Source organism: Anopheles stephensi, chromosome 3 (assembly GCF_013141755.1).
Source record: "Anopheles stephensi strain Indian chromosome 3, UCI_ANSTEP_V1.0, whole genome shotgun sequence".
In the NCBI taxonomy this organism is placed as follows: Eukaryota; Metazoa; Arthropoda; class Insecta; order Diptera; family Culicidae; genus Anopheles; species Anopheles stephensi.
Window position 1 is genome coordinate 44,515,769 of NC_050203.1, and position 24,139 is coordinate 44,539,907.

Sequence of the window (24,139 nt, forward strand, 5' to 3'; positions counted from 1 at the left end):
AATATTTCTCCCTTCACATCAAAGCAATTTGCATACGAGTGTGTGTGTGTGTGTGTGTGTGTGTGTTTAATTAACTGTGTGCGACACTGGAAAAAAACTAAATGAATTATGACTTATTTAAGTGTAGTTGGGAACGAGAATGGCATGATTTTGTGAAAGCGATTTTATGTAGAAAATAAATGCAATTCAAACATTTTAACTAACTATTTATAGCTTTTTTTAAATGAATGTTCATCATTAATCAGAAACCATTAGTTTTCTTCAAGTATTAGGCAACTTTAACACGTTTCCATTGCAACCCATGTAAAGCATAGTCACATAATCATTTACCACAACGATCCATGCAGGAAGTGTTTTTCTACACACGCTTTTCGAAAAAACCATTTCAAACGTTCCACAGTGGACACAGTCACGTCCTTCAAACGATCGGTGTTCGGTGTGTGGCTCTCCTCGATCCACATTCGGAGCAATCATAAATAACAAATCCATTTGGCACACTCGATAAAGGGGGTTTTGCCATCTTTTGCGGGCCATCTTCCCGTGACTGCCGGCCCCACCACCGGTGGGCAAATGGTGATGCTTTTATCCAATTATGTGTTTCAATTTGCTTCCCCGTTGCGTGAGTAAATCCACGGATCCACCGTTCACCACGAAAAGACGGCCCGACCGAAGACGCATCGATCGGCATCGACCTAAAAGCTCGCAGGCCTAACTTAAACTGCATTATTTTCAATTCGAGAGAGATTCCGGAGTCCCGGAACCATTTATGATACGGGGCTTTTTTTTGGAGCCTACAGCCCCAATCAGGCTCCGGGATGCCTTGTTTCCGTATGCCAGCCTGTCGGGTTTTTTTTTCTTGAGTCGGTTTCTTGTCTTAGGCCTGTTCCTGTAACGAGCAGTATCACTCTGCTAGATCCTTAGACAACAAAGCTCTGTTTTTGCGGTTACATGCCGTTGGTGCATTTTTCTTAACGCTTTTCGTACATCTAACGGATGCAATGGTAAAATAGCTAATTCTACAAACATTACCGAAACAAGTGAAGAATTTCACTGAAGCGAATGGTGTTTGCGTAACCGCTTTAGTTTACCAATAACCTGAGGTTAGTGTGTGCTGGAGCGCACGTTCAATCAACCGTGTTGTTTACTCACACACACACACGTACACGCTCCTTCTTTCTTCTTGTGTCGGAGTTGTTCTCCATCGGTTACGGTAAATACCACGAAAGCTCAAAGTCTTCATTACACTCGGTGCACTTTTGCATAATAACGTTAAACGACAAGGTTCTCCTGGAACAAACTTATCATTTTCGGAAGGTTCGGAGAATGAGCCCGTTTTGCACGGGGTTTTATGCTTCGTGCAGCAGCAAAAAAAAAGGAGGAATCGTGCGTTGTAATCTTGCTGTATGCTTTTTTCCCTGGGAGATGCTAGCAAAATAGCTCCACAAAATGTGTCATTGCAAGGCATAGAACCAGTGTTAAAACAATGAGGGAAAAATAAAAACCTGGCGTCGAGTCCTGGGTCGACGTCGACGGGAGCCACAGCAAGGTGCTACAGAGATCAAAAGATCAAACAGCGTTGATGGCGTTGCAACGTACTATCAACGATGCCAGGCCCAGAGCGAGAGACTAAGTGCCGATGATCTAGGACATGCTAGCACACTGGTTTGGTCGTACTTTGTGTGTTTTTATTGTAGCTTTTTCGTTTTTGCGTTTACGATAATTTTTAAAACCTAACTGCTGCTCGTTGTAGCTGGGAACCGTCGACCAACGGGTGAGCTTCGTTGTAAAAAGCGTGACAGATGTGCTGTGGCGTTGTTGCTGATAGGTAGAATTACTTGCATTTTTTTTTTGCTATGGTTAGGTTCGATTCGCTAAAGGCTTTTCATAGGTATAAAATCTATTAAATAAAGGTCAAATTTTAGTTGAAGTTTATTCAATACGAAAACTGTTAACAAGTGCTATCTGTTCCTAGATTGGATTAAAGGGTGTGAGCTTTCTAGAATGCTCTATTACACTGAGCGCAATAATAATAGCATCATCACCAAGTTATTTGGCAATATTTTTTAAATTGTCGAAATTTTTTGCAATTTTCAGTTTAGAATGTGAAAACAAACTACCTTTCACCTATTTATAACATTTATGTAACAAAAATAACTAAAATGAAGATACAATAAATATAGCACCACCATGCAAAAGACGCTTTCTGTTCAACTTATTATGGATCAACTTTAAACACTACTGCTGGCAAAATACACATAGTTTCAATTTATAACCCTGGTTCAAACACTGATCATGCTAGTTTTAAAAAAGACATCAGAAAACTAAGCAATATTCCCAATCACTTCATAATTTGTGGCGATTTCAATGCACCGCACCGATTTTGCTATTGTAGTAAGGCTAACCAGATGGGGAAAACTCTCTTTGGGGAAAATCAAAAAGGAAGTTTTTCTATAATGCATCCTGAGGAGCATACCTACTACCCAAGTGATATAAACCGTAATGCATTTACTTTAGATCTTGCCTTAATTAACAAACCTCAGAAAATTGGTAATGTAGAATGTTTGAAAACCTTTACTTAAGATCATTTACCCGTATACTTCGAATGCGATATATTCCAAATTAAAAATAATCATAACTTTAATATTCCCAACTATTCACAGGCAAACTGGACTCTATTTAAAAAAATTTTAAACTCCTCCCTAAATACAACAAATCTCAATATTCCAATGATAAATAGAACCATACAAATAGTCCTCATGATAAACTACTTCAAAAAAATAATTCATCATGCTCATACAAAATCTGTTCCATTAGTAGTTCCTGACAAGTTTAAAATAATTCTTCCGCAAAGCAGACTTAGTAAAATAAAACTTCGTAATGTTGCTAGACAATTTTGGCAACGTAACAGACGAAATAATTAACTCAAACTAACATACATAAGATTGAAACACGAAATACAATTAGATATTAAGCAATTTAGAAATAACTACAGGTCCAATATCTTGAAAAAAAAAAGATTGATCCAAACAAGAGTAGGTTATGCAGATTTGTTAAAATTGTCGAAGGGGGTTATAAAACAGTTCTCCCACTAACATTTAATGGCAAAAATCATACAACTAATAGAGAAAAGTGCGATGTATTAAAAGTTTATTTTGAAGCAGCTTACAGAACAACCTTCCATGATCAAAGCCCTCTAGAACAACATGTCCAAACCAAAAGCGATCGATTGCTTTGCGGAAGATTTTGCCATGAGCTGTTCAGATTAAGAAAAACCTCAATTATGGAATTAAACATTACGAATAGTTTTTCAATAATTGGAAATTAAAAATCAATCGAGACTAATCTGAAGTTATTTATTTCCCCGCTGCACAAGTGCAAGAAAACTTCCCAGTAGCAAATTATAACTAAATGATTGCGATATTGCTTGGAGTGAAAATGTCAAATATTTAGGAATATATTAAGATAGAACGCTAACATTCAAATATAAATAAATAAATAAAACAAACATATAAATAAAAACAAACATATTGAAGAAAAACTGATCTTTGGGTCCAAAGTGTTAAAAATATTGTACACTTTCATTAACAAAAAATTAAAAATTAAATTTAAAAAACAAACTTTTATTATACATCGCCGTCGTTAGACCAACAATAATGCATTCCTTTAAGATATGGGAAAATTGTGCCAATGTACATATTAAAAAACTACACATATTTCAAAATAACTACCTTTAAAGAATACTTAGCTTACTTTCATGGCACGGTACATGCAATATTCATAGAATTTCTGGAATTCGTACTGTTAAAAACTTTCTATACAATACCTAGTTTCTAAAATTATTCTATATTGAGTAGAGGTCAATTGATCGGAACCAATGTAAAACATTAAATGAATGTAACTGTAAATCGAGTCAAAAAAACTGATGATGTAATGTAATGTAATGTTCAACTTATTACCTTTTTCATTTACTTGCAATCAATTTCCACTGGAGAAGAAGTTTTAAATAAAAAATCACGACGATTATTTCATTAGGACGTAAAACTAAACTACATGTGGTGCAGCATTACCGAGTATTTGTAGGAAATAAGTGAACCTCAAGAGGACTGCATCCTTAATTCGTGCTGAATTGCAATGCCCACCGACCACAAGACATGTTTAGTATATTTTTTCAAATAACGAACACGTGGAGTGGCCTCAGAGTCTTGGTCAATTAAATTCCACACAGCGCCCAAACATGATAGTCCTATCACATACCTTAGACCTACATTCAAATACAATAACAAATAATGACGACAATTAGTGAAGATTGCAGGAATAGTGCCAGTTGAAAGAAGAATAATGGTTATTAAATATATGAGCTATGACAGTCTAGATGAGCATTATCACAAACGGTTAAGTCAGTCTTCAGTAATCGGTAGTTCCAAAGGTCCTGAGGGATATTTTAATATTGCCACTTGCTAGCAGTTCAGGTGCTTCCATCTCACTAGTAAGTATTTCAGATTAAAAATGTGCATTAAAGCTATGACATGTCTGTTAGCAAAGGTTTCTAATCTTAACAGTAAACAACGGGTGTGGTTTGATGCCACGTTACGGAACGGTTTAAAACTCAGGGCAATGCGCGTAAATGTTGTGCAATAACCTATCCGTCCAGCGACGGGGAGACCGAAACACCGAACTACCAACGTAGCCTCCAGCTTGGCCCGAACAAGCGATGCGGTGCGGACAGGAGAGAGAGCTCTCGAGAGTGAGAGATTGCCTACGATTGAAACCTACCACTTCGAATGAATTCAATATCGTCGAAAAATGTATTTCACTGACGTATGAATGCGAATATTTGGACTTTTTGCAAGAACTTATGTTCAACCTTGAAGGTTTAGTTAATGTGCAACACTTTTGGTGGGATATGCGTGAAGAAAAGATCGTACGGGGAGCTTTTACATTTCAAGGAAAGCATCCATTGGCACGAACATCAGCTTAGGCTATGTCGGATGTTATCTAAATATTAGCAATAATCTTACTAAACTATGACGATTCTTGCAAAGCGTTTTCGGGGATTAATAGGTCTAAACTGACTTGGACTTAATTTTGAGGCAACATTTTGATGAATTTTGATTGGTACTGGTACATTCCTGGAATGTGTATCCATTTTGTAACCTAAAGCCTATCCTTCATCGCATTTATGAAACGAGCAAATAAATTTTGGAAATGCAGTTCATTTTGAATTTTGATTTTGAATTGTGTGAATTATTTTGTAACGGTCTTCAAACATTTTAACAAAAATGTTTAAACCGGTTTAAAATTGATTGTGTTGAGAATCTGCGCTGAAAATTGGAAGGATCAGCAAGTAAAATTTGAAACTTTTGCCAAACATCATGGTGGTGCTATTCTTATTTCTCTCAGTGTATTTCAATTTAAATAATTTGAAAAACAAAAATCTATAGCTCCTCACTCACACACAGACACACACTTGGGTGCTTTTTAATATGATTCGATAAAAGCTGCCGCTCAGACAAAGCGGCCGATGTTACGATGAGTAGTCGCATAGCAAAAGCAGTGCGCTGCCATTCCGAAAATGTTCACACACAGGAACATTACCGTTTAGAAAGGCACCTACCAGCAACCAGCACCAGAAGTGCATGCAATCATAAACGTGACTACGTAGAGATGTGTACATTAGACCTCACGAAGCAGGTGCCTGGATTGAAGGTGAGCGAGCAGTGAAGAACAACCCTTACACATGGTTGTTAAACGAATCCACGAATTCTGGTGGGTGCATATGTATAAGCATCAGCATGAAGTATTTCGAGATACAATGGCATGCTGCTGCCCCGTGCGCCAGACAGACTGCTCGTAGACCAAGTCGGCCTCACCGACTTTAGACACTTGCAGGCACAAAAAAATCAGTCGGTATCAGCTATCAACAGTTTAGCATGACTAAAATATGCCTGTGTACTCAACGGTGGAATAGAGAGAAAAAAACGGAGAGCTTTATCGAAACAGACCACGGGATGCCCTTTGCGAAATGCTCTTCGGCACACTCCATATGGTTTGTCCATATGGCAAATTGGCTTTCAAATTTCCAATTGCAACCACTTGCCTGTGCTGTGCTTGCTGTGTGGTTGGTGATACTTCGACACTATGCCCTGGCAATGGTCTATGGACACGGGGACAGCACCAGTAGTAGTGGCATCAACACTCCCAAAAGCAGTAGTCGTATCCACTGTTGTTCACTCGCATGCCACCACCACGTTGCGCGCGACCTTAAGAAGAAAATTATTTAAAATTTAATTTTCTGCTGAGCAATTTATGTCACTTTTGTTTTCATTGTTTTTGTTTCACTGTCTTTTTTCTTTCCCAGCTGAGTTTGGGTTGGGGCCATGCTCCGGATCCGGCCCCGGGGTAGATACAGCACTGGCAGAAGGTTCTTGAATCCATCTTGTGTGTTTTCGCACCTATCCCCAGCGGAGGACGGTAGCTTGTCCTGTACGCCGAAGAGGGCCCGAGAGCTGGGACACTGGGACTGGAACTGGGACTGGGAAGCCAAAAACTTTCCAATTCCAGTTTGCCGTGATTTAGCGCGCGGCTAGTGAGCCACAACCGGAGTACGGTGGGAGTGCGTGATTGTGTGTATGTAGCGAAATCATACGGTGAGAACATAAATAATTTACGAATCCGGAGACTTTTCTAACACCTTTTGTGTTTTTGCACCGGTGCTGGCAGCTTTCTTTAGTTGATAGCAACCACGAGAGCTTCAAGACACTAGCGTCTACGGAACTACTAACCGGGGGTCGGGTCGGGACGGGTTTTGGGGAGATGTTTTGCAAAACATGAACAGTGCAGACGAAGGACGGAGTTTCAATTCCAATTGGACACGCAACGGGGTATGCGTGATTCGGTGTTTTGTCGGTTCATCCTTCGCTTTGGATTGTATGATAAATTGTTCGCTTTGTAGTAATGAATAAAGTATGTATGTGCCCTTGTTGCCCTTGCCAAAACAAAACAAAACAAAAAACTATACCGAAGGGGCATAATTAATGCACTGTTGATTTCGTTTATGTTTGCCGAAAATATGCGCCACCGAACGATGCGATGTGGATGGTTCAGTTTGTTCGGGTATTACTGTTTTTTATAAAATATATATTTCCTAACGTTTCACCTCGTTCCATCCATACAAACCTGTGCACGGTGTAAAAAAACCTCTCGAGATTATAAATTCCATGGCGTTACACACGTTGATTACTTACAAGATAAAAAAAAAAACTTTAACTCCCATATGTATCACGGACTTACGCGGGAGCAGTATGCGAATTTGTGCGCAGAAAACTGACAACACAACAAAAATGCCAAGTAGAACAATAAGATAACGTAGGCTTAGTGTGTGTATGCGTTTGTGACGTCGGCCACTCTAAAGGGCAGCAAAGTTTGGTGTGTTTCCTTACTGGCTTCCCTTTACCTTTTCCTTCATTTAGATTTATTATTATTAATGTGTTTCTTTTCACCTCTACTGATGGCAGCACACAAATTTCAGCTTTCGCCGTTCTAATGTCTGTTTGTTCAAAGTTACCGGCAAGCGCCAGATGAATCCATTAAATAAGGGCTATTGGCTTAACAGCGAAAGAACACATCAGCAACGCAGCAGCAAAGAAAAAAAAGTGCCATGCGTCACTTTTGCGATTTCACGTGTGATATCATATAAATGCAAATTTCTTGCTTGATTTGCAAATAGGAACATGCCCGCCTGTTCACCCACTAAGCGAACAGATAGATGCCACAGAGCACAGGGCGAGCATAGAGCATAGGCGAGAAGCCTGGACTGGACTTGTGCAGGTTACAGCTGGATCACAGTGTGGTGTGGTTGGTGAAATGTTGACGCTTGGAACAGAGCATATCGCCGGGCCCCCGATTTTAGCAAAAGTAATCGTTTGTTTAAGGCGGAGAGGCTAGCTAGCGAAATGTTTAATCGTTCCAGCCATTGCAACTATCGAACGAAAAGTTTTTGTAGTTCACAGCGTAAAACTAAGCCAACATCCTTTGGAAACTACCCTTCCAGTTGCAGTATACTTGCAACTTTGCCTGGGACCGAGTAAGAAGTGTTAAAGTAGATATACACACTGGCATTATTTAATTTCCACACCGTTTGTTTAATCGATCGAGCATGCACTACTAATTACGTGATGATGCTTACACGCGGATGGATGGTGTGATACCCACGATTCACGCGAAGGTTTTTCCCTCTTGATTTGTTGGCTGATGGAAAACACGTTACACGATTGGATTAGTTTTATGCGCTACGATGCATTATGATTACGATGGTGATTACAAAATTGCCAACCCAACGCATGTGCTGCAGATGAATAGCATGCGAAGTCTGTAAGGAGTGCTTGGGACAAAATTCTTGCTTTCATGTATTGAAAATAGTTTAAAAATAATTACTCAAAGTATCTTTTTATTCTTGGGGAGGGGCGGTGGCCTAGGTCGACAGGCAGCTCCCGGAATCGTCCTGGACTGTCTTGGACCGTTTTGTCGTTTGCTCATATGCAGAGCCCTCAAAACTTTCAAAACTCTCTCGAATAAGCATTCAAGTAATGTATCAAGAAGCTAGTTATGTTTGTACCAAGGCCAATTGAGGCCCACCTGCCCCAGAAGAAGAAGAACCTATTTCTCTACGCATCGGAAAGACCAAACATTTGCATAGCTTGCACTTTCTTCCCCCAAACCATTCGCCCACAACCAACAGCAGGACACAGAAGTCAATCGAACAAAATATGTTCATTCGCCAAACAAAGTTGCCTGCACGTCATGTGTTCATTGCTTGGGGTTCAATTTCCCCTCGACGGAGAAACCACTTGACAAGGCGCATGTCCGCCGGCCACTACACGAACACCGAACACCGAAGCACCGGTTGTTTTGAAGGTTCGTTTTGTTTGTTATTGAAACCGGCTTGACGACGAAAGGACACCCGAGCGAGCACACTTTACTTGCGAACACTGCGTACGACCGTTTTAAGTGGAACCTGCACGATCGGGTAACGTTTCGGCACGGTAAAACCATTTCCACCGGGATCATGTGTTTTATCGTTACAAAAGCAACGGCACGGGAATGTAGTCGGCCAGTTCTGCGTGCAGCATTGGCTCGGTCAGATATTCTTGCCACGGCGGGAAGGCGTCCGTTTTTGCGCTGGTGAAGTGTAGTGATTGGATTTGGGTAACGATTGCTGTGCAGTGTTCGGTTTTGCACGGTCACAAAGGACACGGTGACATTTTGAGCGCTAAGTGATCCAGCTTCCGGTAGTGCGCTATCCACGTGGAACTGATGTTTTAATGGGTTTAAGTGATTAGACTTTTGCTTTGTGTGTTCGGGGGGGCGAGTTTTTTGTTGGGTTGAGCAACAGTGATATTCGCACTTCGTTCTGTGCTCGATGAGTTTGGATGGTGTCCTGTAGAAAAAATAGTAAACTAATGTGAAAATGTGCGATATTTATTCTGATAAGTGAACTGAAACACGAAACAAAAAATGCAATGAGCTAGTTAAATTTATTTGGAACACAGTTAAATAAAAATAAAAATTCAAATGCAAACGATCCACTGCAACGATCCTTTATCACGATCGACAAACACATTTTTTCTCATCTAATATAATTAGACAAAACTCCTTCACGTCCAGCTCCCCGCAGTGTGACAAAAAAAAATAGGATAAAAAGCTCTAAGCATCGCTCAGTTGATCGCAATTATTGCAACGGTCCGTTTTTTATTCATCTCCATTTTGCCATCTTTCATTCCGACTAGGCCGTTTGATCTGAGGGTCATGTCTCGGTTCGGTTCGCGTTGCATGTACACACTCGCACACATAACATCAATCAGAACCTCTGGCGCTCGGCAAAAAAAAGGAAGAAATTAATTAGTTCACAATCACTATAATGAGGCCGCGAGTTTCTTCCCGCTTCCTTTCGCTTCCGCACTTAATTAGCCCTCAAAGCGCAGGCTGCGGCGGGTAGGCACAGGTCGCCACAGTGGATAGAATCAAATTAACGCATATCGGAAAATATTTCTCACCCGCGAAACCAGCAAACGCTGGTCGGTAGTACAATGGAAAAGCAAAGAAATAAAACGACCGATTCCCTAGCTGACCCCCAACGCAACGGGCCCGCAGCGTCTCGGGCGGTCAGACGGATTTTTGTTAAGTGGAGAAGGATTTATATTCCTAGTGCAGGTTGTTTTTTCATTAGCTCTCTTAACCCTCGGAGTGACGAGCGTTACCCCCTGGTGGCCCACCACGAAACAAAATCGTGCGGACCACAACACAAGTTACGGTAATGTTGGCGCCATTTCCGTGCCAAAGTGCGTAAGTTCGACAGCTTGCTTCATGATCGCGGCGTCGTCGTCGCGTGTGCGAGCTGCATACATAGCGGCCGTTGTAGCAACAGCTAGTTGCTGCGTGCGCTCACCTACACACACTCACACACACACTGCGTGCCGAGGCGTATTGTGGGTGGGCGTTCGCGGTTCACCCCCAAGGGGGAAACGGCAAAGGGACGAACGGACGAACAGTTGCTTAAGATTTAGTGAAGAGGGTAATAATGTAATAAATTTCGAAGGAAAGTACAATTTCGTGACAATCGGCAATAAAAACATTTCAAACAAAGGAAACCGAAAAAGTGTAAAGAGAAGGTACAAAAATACAAACGCAACAGCAAACGGCAAAAAAAGCATTGCGATAAAAAGGTGACCGTCGACGGGGGAAACCGCTGGCATCAAGCCACTCGCCGTATCGTGCCACCATCTGGTGCGTCCTACCGACGGTCGTACCGCACCGAACTACGGAAGGAAGGTCTGGAATGCTATTTCTTCGCTATCAGTTTGGCAGGGTGCAAGCATCAGCAGACAAGGGCAAGGAAGGAGAAAGTGACGCTGCCAAGGTGAGGCCGGGGGCCAGAATATTTACTATGCAAGGATAAAGTGAAGTGAGAAAATTCCGAGTGTTTTATTTTTGCCCAGCGCCCACACCGGGCGCCCCCATCTTGCATCGGTGGTCTACGGTGCGCTGCCGTACATTAAGCATCGAACCATTGGGCAGGATATTATGGCCAGACTGGAGTCGCACAAGACGGGGTTCCAACATGATTTCGGTCGCGTGAGCCGGTCGTAAGGCGTTAGTGTGTTCATTGTTGTGTCGGGTATTGCAGTTCCGGGATCGTCCTGCCGGTACGACGAGGACGACAACGACGAGGACGACTGTAAACATCCCGAACCCCATGGACCGTATTGCTTTCCCGGGAAAGCGTAGATTCACACGGAACTGGGGAGTCGGTTGCATCAGTGGCTATCTAAATGTGTATACTTTCTAAAGCAAACTAGTCCTCGCTTGGGCCCCGTTGATGCACTTCCCGTTCCAAAATAACTGTGGCACTGTGAGAGTATAGCACACGCACACACACAAACACTGACACAGACACTAGTACGTACGAGACGAAACCATACGTTGTCAGCTGAATTCGGTTAGTTCACCTGCTGACCGCCGGCTTGGTGCTGCACTCCAGCTTTACCCCAGAAACCCATTCGCCTCTGTGTGTGTGTGTGTGTGTTGGTTGGTTGGACAGAGCCGGCTTGTTCTGTCAGATTCTCCCATTCAACCCATCCAACGCGCGTTTGTCTTGGATCGCATGAGCACCCGAAACTGGCCAGGATAATCACAGCTACATCTGATGGTGCACAACTGCACTGAGCTGCATCGAGCTGCACATACGGTGGCGTTTGAAGGTGGCGGCATCGAAACGACAACAACGGGCAGGATGGGAAGGCCACCGCTGCTGCGAGTACTGAGAATGGAATTTCTCCAGCGGTCCACGATAGCGCTGGTCATTGTGGCGTGTGTGCTGAATGCATCCCACATCTCTGCTACTGCTCAGGGAGAACAAGGTAAGATTTTGCGTAGAGTTCTGCACTGGCACTGCAAAACCACGGACACTTGGACACAGTTGGCAGTTGTGCGAAAGGCCGAAGGGACGCACGGCAATGGTAATGGCTCAATGTCATGTTTTCCGTCATATACATAACATCATTCCTCGTTCCATTCTTGGCATAAATGATTCTGGCCGACCGTCGCCCGTGTGGCCGACCGATCCGGGATGTTTGTTGCGAGCGGCAGTGCATTGAAAGTTCATTTAGAGCCAGTTCAAAGCGGGCTCCGTAGCTAGCTCCCGGATCCCCGGTCCGAGTAACAGAACGTTTGCATAGTTTCGACAACAGTTGGAGCTTTTGTGTTGCCAACATCATGACTCGGCCCCGCGTACCGACTGTTGACATGTCTATGAGCTATCACCATGACTACCGGACTGCGGACAACGTATGATCATGCTTAACCGGCGCTCGGGAAACTTTTAATAGCTGAATAGATTAACTTTAGCTATGACTTACCAGAAAACAAGGACAATGGGGTTTTTGTTATGAAGGATGACCAGTTTGTTTATAAATTGAGCGATGTAATTGTGCGCTGCTCCAAACCAAAAACATTGTACGATTATTTTAATTAGTTTTATAATTTTATCACTCCCATCATTTTCCTTGTCCTATATCTTTAATGCACATCCGACTAAATGCCATTCGCTCATTTGCATATGCTATCGATCGTATTCATTCGTATGTATGAGCCTATATGTATGGTTTCAGCTATCTGTGTGCTATGTTCCTGGTACGATCTACGGATGATATTATTTTCCCCTTATGCTCTGTGCGGTCTCACCAAAGCGCTTGTTCCCATTTCATGAATCGACAGCCTGTCTTCAATGTCATTCAGTGCAGGTCTCGCAAAGCGGTGGGTACAATATGTATCTCACACCTGCACGAAACCATTCCATTGTACGGTTTCTCATTCATTTGTTCTTAAATTTTCGTGTTTCCGAAGTTCATCACCGGGGTGCACTTCCGAGCGTGCGATTACATCTACCCGGCCCGAAATGGTAGAGGCGGCCACAGTTCGGGGTGTTGTAGCCCAGGTGCTAGCAGCACGCGCAATATATTTTCGGGCTCCTGCAACGTTCACCGGCAGGTATTAGATGCCAGCCAGCGGGTGCACGGCGGCCCATATACTTTATATACACTTTACGTTATAACCAGCTTCTAAAACAAACTTTCCAGATGCTTCGTAGGCAGACGGCCCGGTACATTATGCACTGATTCCCTATTGTTTCGCAGATGAAAATTTATTATTTCCTGCTCTGCCATTGTGGTTCACGCGGCAGAGATCGGGTACCGCCGGAGGTGTCGGTCGAAAAATGGTTCAACTCGAATTACCGACTCGGTCCGATGGTGCCGCTAATGCTTGGGCTATGAATTTCCTTGCCAAAGTCGGAGAGATTCCACGTAGCCACGCAGTCACTCCAGCTCATTCGTTGATGGGAAGCAAAAATCACACTTTACACACTTCCTCCACGTTAAAAGGCCTAGTAAAGTTAAGTCATAAAATGAGAAAGGAAAAGTGAAAACCGTATGGAGTGCCGTAATGGGGAAGACCGTCTTGGTAGCATGTCTGATTGTTTGAACATTCCATTCACCTGCCCGTGCGCGGCGCACGGGAAACTATATGAACAATGTGATGCTTTTATTCGAGGACACAAAAAAGGTTAGCAGAATATAATATAAATATGACTTCAGAAATGGCAACAGTGAAGGTCAAAATGACTTTTAAAAGATCTTCTTGTCAAGGAGGCAATATTTTCTAATATTCTCCAAATTTAGAGTAATTTATACGAGTGCAAGGTACGAGTTCGGTTGACGATTCAGGGTTCTTTCTTTAATTTTTTCCAGGGTGATAGCTGCATTTAGTTTAAGACACACTTCGTTTTCTATTCATACGATCAATATAGCAAGATTAATGACTGGAAGATTGATGAAGATAATAAGCCGATCAAGCCCCTTCGAAGTCTTAAGCAGTGTGAATCTTGTAGACCCCTAACTCGTCGAATCTGCTGACTGGGCCAGGGTCAGGGAGCTAACCAAGCGAATACATTATGCTAACCTTCTTAGAGAGCTCGGGGCTCGAACCCTTAGAAGCTCCCAGAACCCCACAACCAGTTTAAAGGAACATACGCCTCTGACGTTTCGAACGGGGTCCCTAGAAAGCTTTGCCCAAGCATTTGCCCCAATCAAATGGAGTTAACCACACAGTAAAACGGTTTGTATCAGTCTTCGATTGGAAATACACCAGTGTCCAATGAATGTTCCCAGGATTGTTTAGTCCAGCGATCTTCAGAATGTACCGGTGTTTTATAGCGTGTGAACGATCGCACAGTTCGACCATCTAATGCATTGATTCAAGAATCTCAGTTCGTCAATTAGACCTAGACGGTGTTTAGATCAGAACTTCAACCAATTTAGAATAAAATTTTATCCAGACTCCTGAATCTTTAAAATATCAAATCTTCCCTACCATAGTGTAATGTGTGTCCCTAGAAGTGATGACCGGAGTGATACCGCCGAAACTACGTTTTGAAATGCTGTTGCTTTGCCTTCAAGTCCGTCCTTCAGTATCAAATCCCTTGATCGAAGAAAATTTTAAAGCGCTTCTAGAGACAGGTTCTAAGAGCAAGATCTTGCAAATCTACGAAGATTTTGTTGCCCTACAAGTGCATCCTAGCGCTCCACAGGCATTAAACCGTGCTGCCCTTCCTGAGACCTACAGTTCCCTTTTAACGACAGATTCCTCGTTGCACGAGGAAATTAAGACCATACCGAATGATCTTCGCCCGATGGTAGTTCCGGGCATTTTCAGGGATAAATGTGACCATTTAGACCAAATAAGTCAGTACTACGCTGATGGATCATCCTCTAAGGAGGGCAACGGCTTCGGCGTTTTTAGTGAGTCCGCCGAAGTATTTTCCAAATTGCAGGAGCCGTGTAGTGTCTACACCGCAGAACTAGCCGCAAACTTGTACGCACTATTGATGATAGCAGCGAGACCTTCGGATCAGTACTTCATTTTTACAGATAGCCTTAGCGCTATCGAAGCACTACGATCCCCGAAGGCTGTTAAGAGTCAGGATTTCCTTATCATGAAAATCATAGTATTGCTTGCCTCAATGTTCGACAAGGTGTTCAGGATTTCGCTAAATTGGGTACCTTCTCATTGTGGAATTCCCGGCAACAAGAAGGCAGACTCACTGGCCAAAACAGGCATCCAACAAGGCGCCTTTTACGACCGTCCGATCTCGGCCCGAGAGTTTCTTCGCCTACCACAGCAACTTTTCCTGTCTCGCTGGCAGAGCATGTGGGAGGCGGACGATCTTGGGCGATTCCTTTTATCGATCCCTCCGCAAGTGTCCCTGCGGCCTTGGTTCGGTGGGCTCTCTGTGGACCGGGCATTCAAACGCATGATGTCTCGACTTATGTCGAATCATTTCGCGTTGAATGCTCATCTACAGCGTATAACTCTGGCTCAGACGAAGGTGTGTGGCTGCGGTGACGGATTTCACGATGTAGATCACCTTCTGTGGTCCTGCGTGGAGTTTGAAACTGCAAGACCCTCCTTGTTAAGCGCAGTCGAGAGCATCGGCAGACGACCGGGTATAGAAATAAGGGAAGTGTTGGCGACTAGGGACCTCGCCTACATGAGGCTCATCTACCGATTCGCCAGAGACAACGGTCTTATCCTTTGATTCCGCATCCCTATTATCCTTCCAATCCACATCCGCCACTCCTTTTGTTATATGTTGTGTTGTCTTAAGTGTTAAATGTTTTTTTTTTGTAGTGCCACGGGATCAACGGCCACGGGGGTCAAATTTGACTCTGTCGTAAGAAGGGAGACAGAATTTTCTGTAACAGTGTTCTTCATCTCAGTCTAGCCTTGATAGAGCAAGTTCGGCCTTGTTAGCGTTGGGCTCGGAGGTGGTCGGCGGGTTGAGTCCCGTGATTATCAGAGACCCTACTGCTGCGGGATGGAACTCGGCGATAGCTTCTGAGTTCAGTGCTGGTTTACTGTTTTCTTTTTGTATTGTAACAGTCCAGATCCGCTACACGGAAGGATGTTCCGTTTCACACTCCACTCTACCACCAACATATCAACAGAAAGCATCAACAAAAAACAGTAGACCCGGACCAAATCATCGATACAACCTCCACAATTGACCCGAACCCGAATTTCCAGACACCTACAACCGATCACGCCCGGGATAAGGCGAAATATCTTGAAGGAAATGCCTTGGTAGTTTTTTTTGTGAAATTTTTGTGTTTTTTGGACATTTCTACTTCGTCAGCACATGCAGTGCTGACAATACGGCTTCAAGCTGTCATAATTAAAAATAACGAAAAATAATAAAAAATAGTTTCATCCGAGCATGCCCGGGATAAGGCAAAATAACAGGGAGGAAATGCCTGGTTAATTTAAATATACTTGTAATCGTCAACACACGCGGTGTTGTCAATACGGCGTCAAGCCGTCTAACTCAAAATATAAATAAATAAATAAATAAAATAATAAAAAATAGTGCAATGTGATCGCGCATCCGTTACTTACGGGATGCGCATCGGATGCGCACGCGGATGCACACCTTATCGATTGAGAAAAGTTGTCCAGGTGATCATAGAAATCTAGATGAGTTTTCCCTTACTAGAGTAACGAAGATATCGAGGCCTTACCTTGGGAAGGGGAGCTATCGAAGCTATTTAAATGATCAGGGTTTTAAGATAGAGGGACTTTTCTATTTCGCTTTATTTTTAGTCAAAATAAGACGAGGTTTTTAACTAATTTTAATCATGGTAAACTTTTGTTTTCATATCATTTCTAGAATGGCAACAAAGACGCCAGATGAAAACAAGTTTTAATTTCCTGGATGAAAAATGTTGTTCGATAGGTTTGCTTTTTTTTGAGTTCGAATTTTCTAAGCGTTGTTTGATACTTGGCGATCAAGAACGTTTTTCCCTTAGTGTTGGGTTCAATGTTTTTGTTTAATGGTTCCATAGGCACTTGATCCAAATTGCTTATTCCTGCGATCTTGGTGAAATGTAGGCTATTTGATAAATTCATTAAATATATTGTATATTTGTAACATTCTATTCGTACCAAAGATAATGCGTGTTTTGGAGAGATGTGCAGCAGATATGCTACTGTAGGACTGACAGATTAGGCTATGGACCAATAAGGTTGTAAACAGTCCACTTTTTGGTTGGCCAAAACGCTCATAAATGGTTGCGAGCATAAAAATAATAAATTGAAAACAAATTCTAGTATCCAAAAACGCCTCACTACATGGATTCAATGCATATTTTTAATACGTAACAAACTTAAGCTCCTTAAGAAATCAAAACAATTGATTAAAAAATCATAGTAGAATTCACTTTACACACATTTACATTCATTCCCCAATCCCAGCACTGGCATGGCCACTTCAGGCATCAATTTCACACGAAATTGGAAGTTTCCTTAAAGTGCTTGATGAATTTCGACGGCTTTTGTACAAATCGGGGATAATTAAGATGACGATTGTTCACGTGTATGTGGTCGGGGATGGCAAGCACAGGGCCATTTTCCAGTATTTACCACACTCAGGTATTTGACATCGTCAGCCAAAAGCATTACCAGCGTTTGTTTGAACAGTGCTGCTAAAACATGAATTTTGCCATTTTTCGCCAACGCTAATATGAGCCTTACCGTGCCTTACCGCCTAAAACCCACGGCCCCTGGAGTCAAGTCGGCATTCCTCGAAGCCAGCGAGACCCTTAACAACCTCATTCTCCAGAACGCCCTTTCTCACGGTGGGTCTTCACGATAAACGGCCTAGTTACGGTTTTTGGTTTCGGTTTTTCCCGGCGAGCACGGTACAGTGGCGCGTTCGAGGACTCGCCTCGAACGTCGTGGTGTGTAGTGTGTATGTGTGTGCGGTCTTCGCTGCTTTCGGCATGGTTTCATTATTAATGATTAGCTGTTTGGTTATAATTTTCCTCTCCGAAAACCGCAGACTTTGGCTGAAATTGGTTGAGAAAGAGAAAATGCCAACAGTTTCCACATCACAGAACATAGCACAAAACCTCGATGTATGTAAAACCCGGGCTTCCCCACGGGGCGCTTTTGGTCTTCATTTTTGTGGTTAACGTGGTGTCGGGAGGGAAAACCCGAGCAGTTCTAATAGCTGCTCGCCCACCGAGGCGAAGGAACGCGGAGAAAAGCGAAATGAAACGGGCTCGTGGCCGCTTACGGGCGACGACACGCAGACGACACTTCGGCAGCGAAGGTAACCGCTTCGCTTGATGCTGATGACGATGAGCATGAAAGGGAACCGACATTGCTTTAGTTGCTAATTAAATGAATGAAGGGATTTTGGTTTACCTTTTCAACAGGCTTGTAAATTTTATGATTTCCCTTTTCGAAGCTTCTGATGCAAGACTCACAGAGCGGAGCCGTATTGGCGGAGTTCTGCCGGGAACGAATGGTCACGCTGTGAACTCTAAATAACGATGTGTCCGTAATAACACACGGTAGCCATTTCGATAAGATGACGCCCTAATGAGCATATTTCAGCTGTCACGTTCGCATTTTTGCACCTAGTGATTAGAAGATTTTGAGGTCTGTATCTTTCTTCGCCCTTTTTTAGAAAGTTCGTTCGGGGTTTCCTCGAGCAAGGCTTCAGCTAAATACTGACATCTCACACAAGCGAACCAGCAATAGTTTGTGAGCAATACGTTGCGCGTTGCGCATCAAACAAGGGCAAAGAGTTGGGTACCAACTGAACAGAACCTTATCGTTGGACAGATGGGCGGATAAGCTTCGAGCTGCTCACCAAACTATTGTACAATTTTAACGCCACTTCTTTATGGAGACTAACCCATCCCAGAAAGCTCGACTCGTGATACTTACTTCTGAGGGTGATAACGATCTGCATTGTAAAACCGTTGATACCGGCAACGTGCCGCGGTCGGTCAGCATCAGAATAGTGAAGCAAATAAAATCTGCTTCAACCGACAGCACGTCCCCAAACCATCCTGCAATCGTTGTTTTTCAGTTAAATGTTCGATGAGACTTCGCCTGGCATGGCTGCTGCAAAGAAGAATCCTGGGGGGAAAACGTTGAATACATTAGCAAGAATGTTGTAAACAAGAGCTAAACAATTAAATTCCACTTTTACAACATTATTAAAAAGGAATAATAATCAGAGGGATTGTATAATTTATAACTCGCGACGGAACGACCGACATTTCATATTCAGTTTATTTTAATTACACGCTTACAGTTCTGACATTTTTTCATTCATCTCTCTCTCTCTCTCTCTCTCTCTCTCTGTATTCCTTCTCTTTCTTCCTCTTTTTGTTCACACAGATGACACCGTAGAGGAAACGAATTCTTATATTCTGGACAAAGGTACGTGCGGGCAGTGAGAAAGGAAACTCGTTTAAAATATTTTACTATATAATATTATTAAACTTTACTATTATTTTATAAGTTTATTAAAATGAAAAGTTAAGTGACGAAAGTTGCTTGAAAGTGGCAGCTAAAACGGCAAGACAAACAGCCCAAAAAAACGCTTGAATGAGAATAAATCATTCAATCTTCTTGTGCAAGCATCTGTGGGCAGCGTGTGTATATGTTGCAACCGAGCTCCCTTATGGCAGGCGATCGTTTCCCCGGTCAAAGGCAATCAAAAACGCTACCGGGATTTTTTTTTGCTTCCTCATTTCAACCTTTGCCCAATCAGCCGAGTGCCGAGGAAAAGCTTCGGCACACAAAAAGAAAAGGTGAAAACACACACACTGGTTCTCCACGGCCATGAGGAAAAGTGTCGATGTAAGAGAAACAAAGAAAGGCTCCGATCGTGGCGGCTGTGTGTGAGTGTGTGTAGACAAAATAGTAGAAAAAAGGTTGTGGTAGTATGAAAGAGATAAGGATAATGGATAAAAGGTGGGTAATATCTAGAGGCTAATTGCGATCGAATCGCTTGCATTGAGCGACTGCACTGCATTTTTAGGAATAAGTGCTTCATGAATATAATATAGCAGTAGCGGATGCATTATTCAGTGGCATTATGACAGCGTGAGGGGAGGGAGCGAGCAGGAACCGGGGAGGGCGAGAAGGAGGTTAAATATTCATCATAATTAAAATTGGAAAATATCGTGTGTCAGCTGATAGTACGAGATGATACGACGCCGTATGGCTGCTGCTACACGAAAACAAGCTTAGCATGCGGCGCGAGTTGCAGGCCCCATACGGGGTACGAGTACATTGAAAATGCATCAGCTTCGGAAAAAGGGGGAGCGGATAATAAAGAGCGCGTGATATAAGTTTTGGCACAAAATATGATTGAGAAGAAATTAATTGATATGATTTAACAAAAGGGCCAGATGCATATCATTACAATTCGTAATGAGTTTCCGATGCGCCGGTCTCGTAATGGAATTCATTCAGTTCTCCATTAGACTGCCCGATTACGTGCGAAACCGACAAACGCTGAGCGATGCTTTGTGATTGCAGATCTGCCCAAATTTGGAGAGCCCATTCAAAATCTTACCGTGCCGGTGGGACGGGAGGCGGTACTGACTTGTGTCATCAACAATCTTCAAACATACAAGGTACGCACATACAAGGCTGGCGTACACGAGCCAGCAAGTCGCTAGGCTAGGCTTCAAGCCTGTGCTAGTGTCCTTACTCTTGTCGCTTTCCTCGTTTCAGGTGGCGTGGCTCCGTGTCGATACGCAAACAATACTGACGATTCAAACACATGTCATTACGAAAAATCACCGCATGACCATCGCGCACGTGGAGGGCCGTGCCTGGGTGTTGCGCATCCGGGACGTAAAAGAATCGGACAAAGGATGGTACATGTGCCAGGTCAACACCGATCCGATGCGTAATCAGATTGGCTACCTGAACGTTGTCGGTAAGCAATCGGGACGGATAGCGATAAGGACTAGAAGATGTAACCAACCCGCTCAGTCTGCCAATGTGGTCTGGCCGGGCCGCAGCGGTGATTTAATGTGATTTAATTGTCGCTGTCCATGTTGGCTTATGCTAATGAGCTGCTCGCTCGCATCGTCTTTCGCGGACACTCATAAAAATATCAATATATATATATATATATAATCCCAACAGTTCCGCCAAACATACTGGACTATCCCACCAGCACTGATATGGTCGTACGCGAGGGCAGCAACGTTACACTGAAATGTGCCGCTTCCGGTTCACCGACTCCTTCCATCATGTGGCGCCGGGAGGGCAATGAGCCTGTCAGCGCGGGAGGTAGGTTATGAGCTTCCTCTTTTTTCCGTAGCGATTTTGTTTGTTTGTTTGTTTTTTTTCCCCTTTTCTGCTCTGTATCATTGTTGATACACTTTTGCATTTTATTTGGTCGACCGTCGGACCATTAAAACTATCACGCCGTGTATAAAGTGCATTGGGCTGGCAAACTACAACCAAATTGTTTCATTATTATTCCACCCGGGCGCCCATTTTGCGTACAGCGACCAGCCTGAACAGCTCCACCTTTTCCATTTCGCGAGTTAATCGACTGCATATGGGGGCATATTTGTGCATCGCATCGAACGGTATCCCGCCGTCGGTCAGCAAACGCGTCATGCTGATTGTTCACTGTAAGTACAACCCAGGATGCGTGAGCGTTTGTGATGTTTTGTTTTTTTTTCTTTCTCTCGTTTCTGTTAGCATTTTGTTCCATACAATAAAGACCACTAAATCCTTCTGTGATGATAGGTGCGATTACTCCACAGTGGTTTTATGTGAACCCAGGCATTGTTACTGTAATGAGCGCTTCTTTGAGCTTATTTAAATAGTCATATCATTACCTGGCTGGAAATAGTCAAAAGCATTATTTTAATGTTTCACGTAGTTTTGCGATGTCATTTATTTCAAATATAAAAGTAATGTAAAGGAATTTTTAAAGCGACAACATCTATTCGATTAGCTAGTAAAAAAGTAAGATTAGAACAGTGATTTAAACACAGACACTAGCAACTTTTTACTAAAAGCTACTTTATGTATTCATCATCAAATACTTGTTGGTCAACAAATACTTGATCAAATACTGATGTTTCATGTTTCTATAGAATCATTGGATTTCATAATAAAATCCATAAAAAAGACTTTTTTTTTAAATGGCTGCCCCCTAATATTTATCCGGCACTACAGCCTCTTCACTTTCATGAATTGCTACAGAACGGTATAGAACTGTATGCCGCTCGATGTGAATGGTTTTACGGTCTGAGTTGTCCAGTGCCATTCACATGACGTTACCAGCCCTCCAGAATCTTCTTCCTAGCAGTGTAATGAGATTATCATGCAACTCTTAAAGATCGTCACTTCAGAGGGTTTTCCATTGTCGGGGACTCCTTACCTACGGGACCAAAAAACCTTCTGAGGATCTTTCTCTCGAACAATGTGAACAGAAAAAAAAATTCTTTGAAAATAGATGAGGTTGTCGATGACTTCAAAGGGGTGAACGCCCATCAGTACATTATCCCTGCGTTGATTAGAGTCTGTTAGCATCATTTTAGTGTTTGCCTCGTTAATCTGGTATCCGAGGTTATATACCACTGGGTTGATCCTTTTGGTAAGCTTGCACTACTTACGAGAACCTCAAACTATTGATGTTTATGTCATCATCGTATGCCAGGATTGGCTTATAAAAGAAGAATTCCAAAATTTTCTCCACTGTATCTTGGATACTCATGTCCAGCCATATTGATACATGTAATACTGAATGAATTGGATTGAAACAGACAAGCCTATCTGCGTAGCACAGATGGTTTGAAAAGTCCTGAGCCCTGAGAGTTTTACATCTACCTTCACCTGAAACGTGATTGTGGGTCATTCTCGCTATACAAGCCTGGCAAGCTTTGTCCCATATTCCAAGTAAACTGATTGGGTTGAATTGTTTAACCCTTTCAAATGTGACTTTAAAATCAATCAAGAGATATCAGGACTTTAGGAACTCCAAGATTTGGTGGATTCATTGCGATCTGGAAGATATCAGTAACGTATTCTACTCTGTTATGAACTATCTCTTCGTCCAATAAGTCGGCTTTGCATTATCAATGCGAGGCGCTTGTATGTCACGGACGTCATTACGAGCATAACAAATCTTTTGCAAACCTGAGCAATACGAAAATATCGTTCCCGATCGTTCTATTTTGCTCGTTTGAACTCAAAGGCTGGCTCTTTGTCACGACACGCTCGGGTCCAAATCACATCCAGACCGCCTCCCCGTACGCTGGACTAACTATTCAGCTACGGGTAAAACCAAGTCACAGGAGGCCAGGATTTGCTGGGCGAGGTTATTGTGCCAAAGAAGAAGAAGTTGAATGTTGTACAAAATTTAATGTTTCTTCAGATTGATTATTAAAAGACAATCAAATAATTTATTTGTTGATGCGTTGTTTGATGCAAATCAGTTAGAGTGATGCTATAGAAACTAGAGCTTTTCGAGCATTATTCTATCGCATAATGCATTTGTGTTAAACAATTCCCAATTATTTCGTATTTGATCATGAATAATCTGTCAGTCGCATAGTTTGCTATTCTTAGCGTAGCTATAAAAGAAACAATAAAAACAAACGGCACGGTACAATAAAGCCACCAGAGTAGTAATTGGCCTCTAGCCGTTTATGGTTCACGGGACATCTATATAATTAGCGATGCAATCTGCCACGCGCCCCATTGCTAACGGCTCTATCTTTCATTCCAAGTCCCACCAATGATATGGATTCAGGATCAGCTTGTTGGCGCCGCCCTGGGACAGCGTTTGACACTCGAGTGTCAATCCGAGGCTTACCCCCGCTCCATCAATTACTGGATGAAGAACGACACCATCATAACGCAAGGTAAGGAAATTCGTCGTCGGCTACAACATGGTTGTCTTTAGCCAATATATCTATCGATGAGGCTAGATAACAATATTTTGCTCAAAAAGCATCAAAATTCGCCAACGCGGCACATTCAGCGGTAGAATGGCGGTAGAATGAGGTTTGTCCCTCAATCAGTCCCAGGTACGCAGCGACCGTGCCTGCCGAATCGTTCATCATTAATATCTTCCTCTTCACTGCCAAGGAAACAGACTGACTTTTGGTTGACGGGTACTAGATTTTTCCGTTGAACCGTCCGTCCGTCCCGCTGGCTCCCCGTTTATCCCTCGTCAATCCCGGAGCTGCTC

The 24,139-nt window shown here is 42.8% G+C and overlaps 1 protein-coding gene across 7 annotated transcripts in view; it reads left to right on the forward strand.

The window, feature by feature from the left end:
* LOC118511033 (lachesin-like) overlaps positions 1-24,139 on the forward strand; it is a 101,423-nt gene that overhangs the window by 75,283 nt on the left and 2,001 nt on the right. Inside the window, exons 1-8 of one of the 7 annotated variants that reach the window (XM_036053615.1) lie at positions 9,076-9,204; positions 10,600-11,915; positions 19,303-19,344; positions 20,452-20,549; positions 20,650-20,857; positions 21,070-21,216; positions 21,438-21,566; positions 23,676-23,810. In XM_036053615.1, the coding sequence (XP_035909508.1) occupies positions 11,702-11,915; positions 19,303-19,344; positions 20,452-20,549; positions 20,650-20,857; positions 21,070-21,216; positions 21,438-21,566; positions 23,676-23,810 (973 nt within the window). In that variant the 5' untranslated portion in view covers positions 9,076-9,204; positions 10,600-11,701. Of the gene's footprint in view, positions 1-9,075; positions 9,205-10,594; positions 11,916-12,704; positions 12,811-19,302; positions 19,345-20,451; positions 20,550-20,649; positions 20,858-21,069; positions 21,217-21,437; positions 21,567-23,675; positions 23,811-24,139 lie in introns of those variants that run through there. The other 6 variants (XM_036053614.1, XM_036053616.1, XM_036053618.1 and 3 more) reach the window with 6 other exon arrangements.